Here is a 14,350-nt window from a genome sequence, read left to right on the forward strand (position 1 = left end):
AACACCCCAATGTTTTTATCTCTGTATATTTACATTTATACCTATGGATGGGAGTTGCCTTAGTGTCCTATATTTTTTTTACATGAACAAGTTTTGGGGTGTTAGTGTTCCTTTAAGTGGGGCTGCAATATACTAAAATCCCGAGCTTATTATCAGACATAGAATGTTAAATAAAATGAAGCTGCGGCCGTATGTGATGCATGAGGGATGGGGATACATAAAGCTCTGTACTTTTATGAACAAGATCAAATCATAGAGATACCCCCCCCCCAGCCCAGACAGGGGTTTTGTATCTTCTGCGCTTCTTCTCTTACTCCCCATTATCCAGAGTCCTATGGAAATAATCTCCCGCCAATCAGGGGGTTTCAGATGGATTTTGGTCGAATTCCCGTGGAGCCGGAATTGCTTTATGGAACATTAACAAATGAGAGAAGAGGATTGTGGGTTACACTTTATTCCTTGTTCTTCTCTGACTTCTGATTCATTGTTCCATTACTAGTCAATATGGCAACTAAATAAAACGATTTCTGTCTCCTCCCATCGAATAAAGAGACTAAAAGAATCGCAGGTCGGATCCGGCTGGACGTTGTCCCAGTAAAGGTTTTGTCTCCGTCGTTATGTTGTACAATGAGGCGACACCTCGTTCATTAGGATTAATCCAACCTGCTAATCACTCCCGGGGGGCTCCTTTGTCTCTGTAATTAGTTCTAAACAGATTGAGTGAGGGGGGGGGACCTCTCACCTGTCGGATGGAAATTGGACGACAAGTGATTTCAGGCGCCTGAGGCCTCGTCGCATTTCACTGGGCGGAAAAACAAATAGGAGCAATGAGAAAATGTATGTCTGTCTGTCTGTCTGTTGCTGGGAGTTGTTTCCATTCAGCCACAAGAGTGAGGTTGGGCCCTGATGTTGGGGATCAGACTCACAGTCGGGGTTCCAATTCATCCCACAGGAGTTCAGTTGGGTTGAGGACTCAGCAAACCCATTCTACTACTCATCTGCTAATGGACCTGGCTCTGAGTATGGGGGGCACTAAGCAGGAAAGGGCCCCCCAAAGTGTTCCACAAAGTGTTCTCCTGGCATCTGTCTAACCCAAACTTTCCCACAATCCCACAGTATTAATCATCTGATGGTAGAGGAGCCTGCCCCCCAAGGGAAGACAAATCACCCAAAATCTATGGGACAATCTACACGAGTGTGAGAAGTAACACATGACATGGGGAGACGTTACTTCCAACCCTCCATCCAGTGTCAGACTGGGGGCGCCCAGTCCACAACAAGGGCCCCACATGGTGACCCCAGGCCAGACCCCCCCGCCAACTTCAGTGCCACCCCAGTGCCAAATGCAGCCCTCCTCCACCCGCCTCCCCCATCCCTCCAGCCAATACCTGCTGTTCTTCTGCATTTCCTCCATTTATTGGAGCGGGGGGGTAATGAGGCCCACCAGGTTTTTTCCAGACATCCCACTGGCCCAGTCCGACCCTCTCTCCATCTCATCTGTGTGTAATGGTGGCCATAGACGCAAAGATCCTATCGTACGAATCGAGTCCGTCTGTGTGTTGTGATTGATGCCCCTGCCGGGGCTCATTGACGAGGGCATTAAACTGTTACCCGGGCACCTGCCCAATCACATCATATTCTGCAGAACCACAATCAGTTTGGTCAACTCCTTCCTCAAGTTCAGCCGCATACCAACCAACAGATAATTAGGGTCACGCCCAGTTGTGGGCAGGTATAACAGTGGACTGCCTGAAACCCTGCCCATTTCTGGTGAAGCCCCTCCCCTTCTGGGGGTAAGGAACCCTTCGAACAAGGGTAGTGAGATCTCCTTTCCTCCCCACCAATGAATCACTCTTTCCCCCTCTCTTGGTAGGGAATCCCATAACCTGACTGTCCCTACAGTAAAGAACCCCTTCCTATGCTGATGGTGAGATCTCCTTTCCTCCCCACCAATGAATCACTCATTTCCCCCTCTCTTGGTAGGGAATCCCATAACCTGACTGTCCTTACAGTAAAGAACCCCTTCCTATGCTGATGGTGAGATCTCCTTTCCTCCCCACCAATGAATCACTCATTCCCCCTCTCTTGGTAGGGAATCCCATAACCTGACTGCCCTTACAGTAAAGAACCCCTTCCTATGCTGATGGTGAGATCTCTTGTGTCCTGGGCATTATAATATGTATCTATATGGATATATATATCAGTACAGGCAGAACTATAGTGGAAACAGACTTTGTCGGAGGCCATTGGGGAACCAACTGATAAGAAATCCAGTAAAGGTTTAGGCAGAAGGATTTCGGGGTCTTTTGGGCCCAGTGACAAGTAGTTACAGCTCAGTTGCCTCTCGGTGTATAGAGACTAGAGTAATAGTAATGGGCTAATACCCCCGCCTACAAGAAACAAGAACAGCCCTGCCTGATACTAATGACTCCAAAATGCACCAGAATACCTGGGGCCCCCAGAGAACCTCATTTCAGGGGTTCACCCCACCCCTCACAGCTTCTGCAACTCCCTCACTCCCCCACTATATACACAGATGTACAGGGGTGTTGTGAGAAAATGTGGGTGCTAAAAGGACATTTATACTTGGGACCCCCCAAAAATGCACTCTGGTTATATAGGAGCCATTTCCCCATCTTTAGGCTCTAGCCCAAGACATGACCATATAATTATTGCAGAAATGTAACAATGAGCTTATTAACCCCAGACCTGCCAGTAACATCACTGCAGAAAATGAATTCTTAGGCATTAACCATAGACATGCCAGTAACATCACTGCAGAAATGGCCTGTGAACACCTTAACCCTATACATGCCAGCAAGATCATTCCAGAAAAGGACACTGGGGATATTAACCAGCAACATGCCAATAGGATCACTGCAGATACGGATTAGGAGCACATTAACCCAATACATACATACAATATAATAATATAATTCTGACTGAAAGAGAGGTCTAGTAACCAAACGTATAGAAGTCTATGTAGACGTACACACACAGTTACCTGCTCAGAGGTCTGTAATTTTCTGCCATTTTATTTTAGCCGTATATTTTTTTTTTTGCCATAAATTGTCCTGACATTACTCTGTGGGAACCTGCCATACGGACTATATTATTTGAATCTCTTTTTTATTTCCTTATTTTACCTTAAATAAAAATTCCAACAAAGTATTTGTTCTCAACAAAAGTAAAATGCAGCAGTGAAGTCTTCCTGAGGCTCCGTAACTTCGTCAGTGACACAAGCACTTGCCCTGGACTTGCTTCTTGAATGATTCCCTGTATTCTCTCCCAAGCTTCAGTTGTTATTTTATTCAGGAAGGCAGAAGGAAAACTAAAGATGGCCGTGTGTTCTACAGTGGAATGCACGGCCATCTTTTATTTTTCTCACTTCTGTTCACTCCACAAGGGGAGAAAAGGTAGCGAACAACAGGACAAGGACATGAGGTGGGGTTCAACTGAGGTGACAGATCAGTGGTGGTTGGCTGAGCCAAAATAGAGGGAGGAGGGCAGGCTCAGTGGGACCAGGAGAGCAGTGACTGGGGCCCACCAGGTTATTTCTCAAAATCCCAGTGGGCCAGTCCTGAACTGTGAGTATCACTCATGTATTATAAGGGATAATGTACCCCCTACTGTAAATGATAAGGATATTAGAAGTCACTGAGGGGTTGTTCTGTGACCATATAAAGGCACAAGGCTGCAGGCTGAGTTATACAGGGAACTCTGAGTATCACTCATGTTTTATAAGGGATAATGTACCCCCTACTGTAAATGATAAGGATATTAGAAGTCACGGAGGGGTTGTTCTGTGACCATATAAAGGCACAAGGCTGCAGGCTGACTGATACAGGGAACTCTGAGTATCACTCGTGTATTATAAGGGATAATGTACCCCCTACTGTAAATGATAAGGATATTAGAAGTCACTGAGGGGTTGTTCTGTGACCATATAAAGGCACAAGGCTGCAGGCTGAGTTATACAGGGAACTCTGAGTATCACTCATGTATTATAAGGGATAATGTACCCCCTACTGTAAATGATAAGGATATAAGAAGTCACTCAGGGGTTGTTCTGTGACCATATAAAGGCACAAGGCTGCAGACTGAGTTATACAGGGAACTCTGAGTATCACTCATGTATTATAAGGGATAATGTACCCCCTACTGTAAATGATAAGGATATTAGAAGTCACTGAGGGGTTGTTCTGACCATATAAAGCCTTAGCCTCAGCAGGCTAATTAGCACATATGGACTTCTCAATTGAGTCTGATTTCCCCCAGTGCTAAGTAGTTTATTTGAGCCTCCTGTTCTTTATGTCTGGGTGACACATTCTGTACAAGACCTGGATTTTATTGATTGAATAATCCCAAACTCCCAGTCACAAGGCAGTCACTGTTATTAATCAGACTGTATTCACCTGTTACTCATTATTTACAATCTTAAACAAAATCGACTGCACCAAAGAAAAAACCCATGAGAAATAATATTAATAAAGACGCGTATGAATGTGCTCATGTGGGCGCAGATCAGTATAAGAGAATCTGAGGACGTAATTCACTGTATATTGGTGAAAGTTTTATTTCACTTTACAGATTTATTAACTAGTGTGAGCTGCCATATTGCCTGCGCTATGAAATGAGTTACCATTAGTATAAGGGCAGGACTCGATGATGCGTTTTGACCCGACACGTCGCAATGCGACTAAACGCATGTGACGTGTCAGATGGTTTAGTGAAAACGGAAGAGAAGGAGAATCGCACGTAAACAACTACACTGAGTTTTCATCCGATAGTCGGATCAATGTGGTTGTAACACGCATCATTGAGTCCTGCCCTTAAGTGGGCTCAGTACTACATTAGCAGCATGGGCTTTAATTATCAGCTCTTTAGACAAGACCTCCGGGCAGTGGCGCCAGCCAAAAAAAAAGGATGGCACCAAAATGAAAAAAACATGATTTGCACAGTTATAGCCACGCCCATTATGTCAAGCCCTGCCCACAATCCACCCAAGCCCCGCCCATCCACCCATGCACCTTATTGTTGCCTTTTACAACAACTCTGTTCTGCGAGGGGCTGCGGCTTCCCCAGAAACTTTTGCTGGAATTCTTGAAAACCTGTTTTTCCACTTACAAATCTTAAGTGGTTTTGAAGTTATTTGTAAATGTTCCATTGTGTCCCAGGCTGCTCTCTGGTCATTAGAACGTGTGAAACAATATAGCACAAGCCAAACGAATAATATACTTGTCTTACCAGGAGGAGACGTGAATTAGTTCTGCTACTTTGTGTCAAGAGTCAGACCCAGAGAACTGACAGTGACAGTGACACAGAACTATAAACCCAGTGAGAATGAGGAATGAATGGATATTGGGAAGTTGTATCAGGAGTCAGAAGCAGCAGTGCAGAGAAAGGGACAGACACAATGACAGTTACACAGAACTATAAACCCAGTGAGAATGAGGAATGAATGGATATTGGGAAGTTGTATCAGGAGTCAGAAGCAGCAGTGCAGAGAAAGGGACAGACACAATGACAGTTACACAGAACTATAAACCCAGTGAGAATGAGGAATGAATGGATATTGGGAAGTTGTATCAGGAGTCAGAAGCAGCAGTGCAGAGAAAGGGACAGACACAATGACAGTTACACAGAACTATAAACCCAGTGAGAATGAGGAATGAATGGATATTGGGAAGTTATATCAGGAGTCAGAAGCAGCAGTGCAGAGAAAGGGACAGACACAATGACAGTTACACAGAACTATAAACCCAGTGAGAATGAGGAATGAATGGATATTGGGAAGTTGTATCAGGAGTCAGAAGCAGCAGTGCAGAGAAAGGGACAGACACAATGACAGTTACACAGAACTATAAACCCAGTGAGAATGAGGAATGAATGGATATTGGGAAGTTATATCAGGAGTCAGAAGCAGCAGTGCAGAGAAAGGGACAGACACAATGACAGTTACACAGAACTATAAACCCAGTGAGAATGAGGAATGAATGGATATTGGGAAGTTGTATCAGGAGTCAGAAGCAGCAGTGCAGAGAAGAGAAAGGGACAGACACAATGACAGTTACACAGAACTATAAACCCAGTGAGAATGAGGAATGAATGGATAGTGGGAAGTTGTATCAGGAGTCAGAGGCAGCAGTGCAGAGAAAGGGACAGACACAATGACAGTTACACAGAACTATAAACCCAGTGAGAATGAGGAATGAATGGATATTGGGAAGTTGTATCAGGAGTCAGAAGCAGCAGTGCAGAGAAAGGGACAGACACAATGACAGTTACACAGAACTATAAACCCAGTGAGAATGAGGAATGAATGGATATTGGGAAGTTGTATCAGGAGTCAGAAGCAGCAGTGCAGAGAAAGGGACAGACACAATGACAGTTACACAGAACTATAAACCCAGTGAGAATGAGGAATGAATGGATAGTGGGAAGTTGTATCAGGAGTCAGAGGCAGCAGTGCAGAGAAGAGAAAGGGACAGACACAATGACAGTTACACAGAACTATAAACCCAGTGAGAATGAGGAATGAATGGATATTAGGAAGTTGTATCAGGAGTCAGAAGCAGCAGTGCAGAGAAGAGAAAGGGACAGACACAATGACAGAGAACTATAATATATGGGATAGGGACTGATGAGAATGTGAAAGGAACCTTAGATTGTAAGCTCAGTGGGGCAGGGAAACTGTCAGATGTGTGAGTATACAGATGTGTTTACAAGATGTGTATACAGATGTGCGAATATACAGATGTGCGAGTATACAGATGTGCAAGTATACAGATGTGTATACAGATGTGCGAGTATGCAGATGTGTATACAGATGTGCGAGTATACAGATGTGTGAGTATACAGATGTGTGTACAGATGTGCGAGTATACAGATGTGTGTACAGGTGTGCGAGTATACAGATGTGTGTACAGATGTGCGAGTATACAGATGTGCGAGTATACAGATGTGTGAGTGTACAGATGTGCGAGTATACAGATGTGCGCATATACAGATGTGTGTACAGATGTGCGAGTATACAGATGTGCGAGTATACAGATGTGTGAGTATACAGATGTGTATACAGAAGTGCGAGTATACAGATGTGCGAGTATACAGATGTGTATACAGAAGTGCGAGTATACAGATGTGTAAGTTTACAGATGTGGGAGTATATAGATGTGTGTACAGATGTGCGAGTATACAGATGTGTATACAGATGTGCGAGTATACAGATGTGCGAGTATACGGATGTGCGAGTATACAGATGTGTGTACAGATGTGCGAGTATACAGATGTGCGCATATACAGATGTGTATACAGATGTGCGAGTATACAGATGTGCGAGTATACAGATGTGCGAGTATACAGATGTGCGAGTATACAGATGTGTATACAGAAGTGCGAGTATACAGATGTGTAAGTTTACAGATGTGGGAGTATATAGATGTGTGTACAGATGTGCGAGTATACAGATGTGTATACAGATGTGCGAGTATACAGATGTGCGAGTATACGGATGTGCGAGTATACGGATGTGTGTACAGATGTGCGAGTATACAGATGTGCGCATATACAGATGTGTATACAGATGTGCGAGTATACAGATGTGCGCATATACAGATGTGTATACAGATGTGAGAGTATACAGATGTGTGTACAGATGTGCGAGTATACAGATGTGCGCATATACAGATGTGTATACAGATGTGCGAGTATACAGATGTGTGTACAGATGTGCGAGTATACAGATGTGCGCATATACAGATGTGTATACAGATGTGCGAGTATACAGATGTGCGCATATACAGATGTGTATACAGATGTGCGAGTATACAGATGTGTGTACAGATGTGCGAGTATACAGATGTGCACATATACAGATGTGTATACAGATGTGCGAGTATACAGATGTGCGAGTATACAGATGTGCGAGTATACAGATGTGTATACAGATGTGCGAGTATACAGATGTGCGAGTATACAGATGTATATACAGATGTGCGAGTATACAGATGAGAGTATACAGATGTGCAAGTATACATATGTGTATACAGTTGTGCGCCTATACAGATGTGTGAGTATACAGATGTGTGAGTATACAGATGTGCAAGCATACAGATGTGTATACAGATGTGCGAGTATACAGATGAGAGTATACAGATGTGTATACAGATATGCGAGTATACAGATGTGCGAGTATACAGATGTGTGAGTATACAGATGTGTATACAGATGTGTGAGTATATAGATGTGAGTATATAGATGTGAGAGTATACAGATGTGAGTATATAGATGTGTGTGAGTATATAGATGTGTGAGTATATAGATGTGCGAGTATATAGATGTGTGTGAGTATATAGATGTGTGTGAGTATATAGATGTGTGTGAGTATATAGATGTGTGTGAGTATATAGATGTGTGTGAGTATATAGATGTGTGTGAGTATATAGATGTGTGAGTATATAGATGTGTGAGTATACAGCTGTGAGTATACAGATGTGTGAGTATACAGATGTGCGAGTATACAGATGTGCGAGTATATAGATGTGAGAGTATAGAGATGTGAGTATATAGATGTGTGTGAGTATATACATATGTGAGTATATAGATGTGTGTATACAGATGTGAGTATATAGATGTGTGTGAGTATATACAGTAGATGTGTGAGTATATAGATGTGAGTATATAGATGTGTGTGAGTATATAGATGTGAGTATATAGATGTGTGAGTATATAGATGTGTGTGTATATAGATGTGTGTGTATATAGATGTGTGAGTATACAGCTGTGAGTATATAGATGTGAGTATATAGATGTGAGTATATAGATGTGAGTATATAGATGTGAGTATATAGATGTGTGAGTATATAGATGTGAGTATATAGATGTGTGAGTATATAGATGTGAATATATAGATGTGTGAGTATATAGATGTGAATATATAGATGTGTGTATATAGATGTGTGAGTATATAGATGTGAGTATATAGATGTGTGAGTATACAGCTGTGAGTATATAGATGTGAGTATATAGATGTGTGAGTATATAGATGTGAGTATATAGATGTGAGTATATAGATGTGTGAGTATATAGATGTGAGTATATAGATGTGTGAGTATATAGATGTGAGTATATAGATGTGTGTGAGTATATAGATGTGAATATATAGATGTGTGAGTATATAGATGTGTGAGTATATAGATGTGTGAGTATATAGATGTGAGTATATAGATGTGTGAGTATATAGATGTGTGAGTATATAGATGTGTGAGTATATAGATGTGAATATATAGATGTGTGAGTATATAGATGTGAGTATATAGATGTGAGTATATAGATGTGTGAGTATATAGATGTGTGAGTATATAGATGTGTGAGTATATAGATGTGAGTATATAGATGTGTGTGTGTTTGTGTAGTGGGCTGGTTTCCAGTGATACAGATCACGCCCATTTCCCCCCCTGCACAGTAGGAGGGTGTTGTGTAGTGAGTGTGGAGTAGAGTTACAATCGCTGACACATAAGCCTCTCAGTCGCTCCTCTGCTCATTCTGTGCTTGGGAGTCACACAGTGTAATGCTGAGGAGGCAGCGCTCAGTCTGGGGGTCTCTGGCAGTGGAGATTGGGGCACAGGAGGAATTTTAAACCAGTGACATTTTTACACTTGGGATTAATTGTGACCAGTGAACCTGCGAGCCCTGAAGCCACAATGGTGGCCAAGGATTATCCCTTTTATCTGACTGTCAAGCGGGTGAATCTGACTGTGGAAGTGAAGACGGCTCGGACCCCCACTAAAGAGATAGAGGTAAGTGACTATGTCCTCAACTGTCACTGACTGTCCATTCAGGGTCCGATTTCATTCACTTGCCCCCCTTATATGAAGGATTTGTGTAGCCACAAACAGAGGCACCTTCCTAGCAGGGACCCCCTGAGCCCGACGTCTCTATCCAAACTGGAATCAGCAATGAATGAGTCAATGTGTCTGGGCTGTTAGTCTGGATGAGCCTCCAGCCCCTAATAAACTCTTATAATTAACCCACATTCATTAGACACAATCATTATGGACTTAGTCAACAATGTGGCTTCTCAGAGAACTCCCATGTGCGGGGGACGCTTTGCCCCAATGTTGTTGCTCAGTGAAGCTCAGCAAGTGTTTTGTCTGTTCCAGTTCTAACCATGGGGGGCGCTGTTGTGATTGGGCTCAGTTTGCTATTAGGGAAGGGAAGGCATTTGCCCTGGGGCCCAGGACTGGCAGGGGAGGGGTTGATAGAAACACCGTTTGTACAATCACAGGGGCCACTGAGCTGCCTTCTTGTGCTTTAGGGGTTAAGCACATGGGCAGATTCGGGGAGATTTAGTCGCCTGGCGACTATTCGCCTATTTTTCAGAGCGACAATCTCCCCGAACTGCCTGCCACCTGCTAAAATGAAAAAAATCTGAAAGTTTGGGCGACTTCGGAAATCGAAGCGAGTGGATTGCCGCAGGCGTTTTTTTTTTTCATTTTAGCAGGCGGAAGGCAGTTCAGGGAGATTGTCGCCCAGAAGAAGAGGCGATTAGTCGCCAGGTGACTAAATCTCGCCCCAAATCTGCCCGTGTGCTGGCTCCCTTAAATGTTTTTATTGAGTTTTCAAACCAAAACAAAAATGCAGGAATTTAATAAAAATGCTAAGTTGTAAAATGAGACATCTCCAAACTGGTTATGGAGACTCGAGGTAGAGAACAGGAATATAATGACGTTCTTAGCTGGGAGTTGTAGTTTAGCAGATGCCTGGGCTTCTGTGTCACTGCCCCGACTCCTGCACAGAATAATATGCAGGTCCCCTCCCCCCCCACCATGACAAAATTCAGAAATCTTCAACCTTCAGCTGTCGCTGCACTACAACTCCCAGCATCCTTACTAAAGGGACCCCTGTGATGCTTGAGGCTCAGATATGAAGGGGCAACACCAATCCTGCCCAAACACATCACTGGGGAGATTAGACTTGTCAGGAGAATTCCTAGAGGATTTCCTTCTGTCCGATTGGTCCAGGGTCTCCTCTCCCGCCTGTGATTGGTGCAGGGTTATTGTAACAGCTCAGCAGCTTAAAGGGTTACTCTACCTTGTGGCCTGTGAGTAGTACAGGAGTAATGTTACCTGCCCGCGGCCACCGCTGATGCATTATTACCTGCACTACAGTCTGTGTTGCATTCAGCTGCAAATGGCTCGTTACAAGGAGACCTGAGGGTTGTTACTGGGTATAAAGGTGTATTGACTTTCTTTATAGGCGAGGGAGCTGCCATAGTGTTTGTGTTCCACATTCCCTCCATGCACAGCGGGATCATCAGAGTCGGGGCACAGTAGAGACCATGGATATATGGAGGTGACACTATTGGGGTGTCATTGGCTGATTCCCATCATGTTCAGGGTCCCACTATGCTTCTTACTGAAATTCCATTACACGCACGGGGTTAATAGGAGCCCACCTTGTGTCCCCTCAAATACATTCAAAGTGGGGTGCTTCTTCTGTTCAGAACTGGTGTTTGGGGTTGAATTATTTAGGGTGCACCTCAATGCCGCTTGTGCCCCTAGGAAGTGAATTGCATCACCGGGGCTTTTGGGAATATTTGCCCCTCCCTTGTGCCCAGTCAGCTGATTCGGTTGCCACAATCATTTGCTTTTCCCCTGTACTTGCCAGTCGATATATAAACATCTTAGGGCTCCGGTGCAACAATGTCACCCAAATACACAATTCCACTCAATGATTCCCAGTGCTTTGCTGCTCGGCTCAATTCTCTGGGGAAAGCCGTTATAATGGCGGATATATTGGACAGCTTCAAGGAAGGGTCAGATGCCCTTTTTACCAAACGAGAAATATAAAGTTGCTGGTGTTAAGTATTGATCCAAGGACTGGTCTTGTTGCCTTGCGGAGGCAGAAAGGCATTTTTCCCCTGTGCTTTGGGGCAAACTGGAGAGACGGGTTAAGATTATTTTATTCCAGCCGGGGAGAAATGATGTGACCAATGAGGAGGTTGTATAATAAGCATTACAGTAATTACATAACTGTTCCCTTGCTTTGTATGTAATATAAGGAGAAGTAACAGTTATATAACGTCTCTATGACTCCCCTGGGCCGTTCCATCAATCAGATGCCGGTTGCACTTACCTGACTGGTTGGATCATTGCTCCGCCCCCTCTTATTAATGTGTCAACCGATAGGCTGTTATACATTTGGGTTTTGTGATTGGACCCACTGTGCACAACGACTTTCTGAAACAGAACGACTTCTGTCCCTCCTTCCCCAGTGCTCCAAGACGTGTAGCAGTAGCCGTGTAGCAGCAGACATATAGCAGCAGCCGTGTAGCAGCAGACATGTAGCAGCAGACGTGTAGAAGCAGACGTGTAGCAGTAGCCGTGTAGCAGCAGACGTGTAGTAGTAGCCGTGTAGCAGCAGACATGTAGCAGTAGCCGTGTAGCAGAAGACGTGTAGCAGCAGACATGTAGCAGTAGCCGTGTAGCAGAAGACGTGTAGCAGCAGCCGTGTAGCAGTAGCCGTGTAGCAGTAGCCGTGTAGCAGTAGCCGTGTAGCAGCAGCCGTGTAGCAGTAGCCATGTAGCAGAAGACGTGTAGCAGAAGACGTGTAGCAGTAGCCATGTAGCAGAAGACGTGTAGCAGCAGACGTGTAGCAGTAGCCGTGTAGCAGTAGCCATGTAGCAGTAGCCGTGTAGCAGCAGACATGTAGCAGTAGCCATGTAGCAGCAGCCATGTAGCAGAAGACGTGTAGCAGCAGCCATGTAGCAGAAGACGTGTAGCAGAAGACGTGTAGCAGTAGCCATGTAGCAGAAGACGTGTAGCAGCAGACGTGTAGCAGTAGCCGTGTAGCAGTAGCCATGTAGCAGTAGCCGTGTAGCAGCAGACATGTAGCAGTAGCCATGTAGCAGCAACCATGTAGCAGAAGACGTGTAGCAGCAGACATGTAGCAGTAGCCGTGTAGCAGCAGACATGTAGCAGTAGCCATGTAGCAGAAGACGTGTAGCAGCAGACATGTAGCAGAAGACGTGTAGCAGTAGCCATGTAGCAGCAGCCGGCAGGTCTCAGGGACCAACAGGTTTTTCAGGAAGGTATTTGGAGCCAAGGAGGCAACATTCCTGTGTCTGCAGAGCTGGCAGTTTATCAGCACTACGGGCAAATGCATCTGTGTGTCTTAACAAGCTTCTGTTGTGCAGTGAATGTCTCTTGTGTCTGCCCCCCAGGAGTAGTTGAACTCTTGGTAGCAGCTACTAGTCATGGCTGGCAGTTGTAGTTCAGCAACATCTGGAGAGAGGCTGCCCATCTTTGGCCTGTGCCGGGGCCATGTCTGGCCAGTGGTGGGGAGACCACGTGTCGTGCTATAAACGTGTTCCCCTGATATCACCCGTGTGGCTAATAATAAGTCTTATCTGTGTTTGTGATATTAACCACACGCTCTCCTGTTATCTGCGGTGGGACACATTGATAAACGGACAAAAGTCTAAGTCTCCGTGTTTAGTGCAATGCGCCACCCCCTTATATCACTTCTACAGTTCATTGGCTAGTGATCGGCAGTTAATGTGGCCTTAAATTCTCCATGCATTTGTATTTATACATATGGGAGGGAGGTGCCATATTGATTCCATTAGACAGTACAGTATGAGGGTATAGCTTATTGTGTGCCCAGAACATTCCTTCTCTGTATATTTGTATTTATACATATGGGAGGAGGGAGGTGCCATATTGATTCCCTTAGACAGTACAGTATGAAGGTATAGCTTATTGTGTGCCCAGAACATTCCTTCTCTGTATATTTGTATTTATACATATGGGAGGAGGAGGTGCCATATTGATTCCATTAGACAGTACAGTATGAGGGTATAGCTTATTGTGTGCCCAGAACATTCCTTCTCTGTATATTTGTATTTATACATATGGGAGGAGGGATTTTATTTAAAATATGCAGATTTACAATAAATATAAACGGTTATACAATTTCCATGATCGTAGCAGAAAACAAGGAATTAACGTATACATTTACAGCTGTATTGATGTTACATTTTTACATTATTACATTTTTACATTATGCAAAGAGTAAAGTTTTCAATAATTAATATTCCCAAGCATTTTTATGTAACTCTGATACTTCACATTCTTTTGTTTTAATAAAGGTGATATCTCTACATATTGTCTCGGTCATTGTTTCTATAGATAGGCTGATCTGACTTGTGGTTAGTCTGCACCTCATGTGCCACAAATGATATCGTATCACTGCTATAATGATGTACATAATCATTTTATCTTTACCTATTAGTCTATGATTTTTGACGGTGCCATATGTAAATTCAGAAAAATCTAAGTTTTTTATC

General features: G+C 43.9%; 1 protein-coding gene across 3 annotated transcripts in view; it reads left to right on the forward strand.

Annotated features, from left to right (window-relative positions):
• arhgef3.2.S (Rho guanine nucleotide exchange factor 3 S homeolog) overlaps positions 1 to 14,350 on the forward strand; it is a 178,483-nt gene that overhangs the window by 129,884 nt on the left and 34,249 nt on the right. Inside the window, exon 1 of one of the 3 annotated variants that reach the window (XM_018241187.2) lies at positions 9,501 to 9,800. The exons of the other annotated variants lie outside the window; for them this stretch is intronic. Coding sequence (XP_018096676.1) covers positions 9,705 to 9,800 — 96 coding nt within the window. The 5' untranslated portion in view covers positions 9,501 to 9,704. Of the gene's footprint in view, positions 1 to 9,500; positions 9,801 to 14,350 lie in introns of those variants that run through there. 3 annotated transcript variants of the gene reach the window in all.

This window comes from Xenopus laevis, chromosome 4S, assembly GCF_017654675.1.
Source record: "Xenopus laevis strain J_2021 chromosome 4S, Xenopus_laevis_v10.1, whole genome shotgun sequence".
Lineage (NCBI taxonomy): Eukaryota > Metazoa > Chordata > Amphibia > Anura > Pipidae > Xenopus > Xenopus laevis.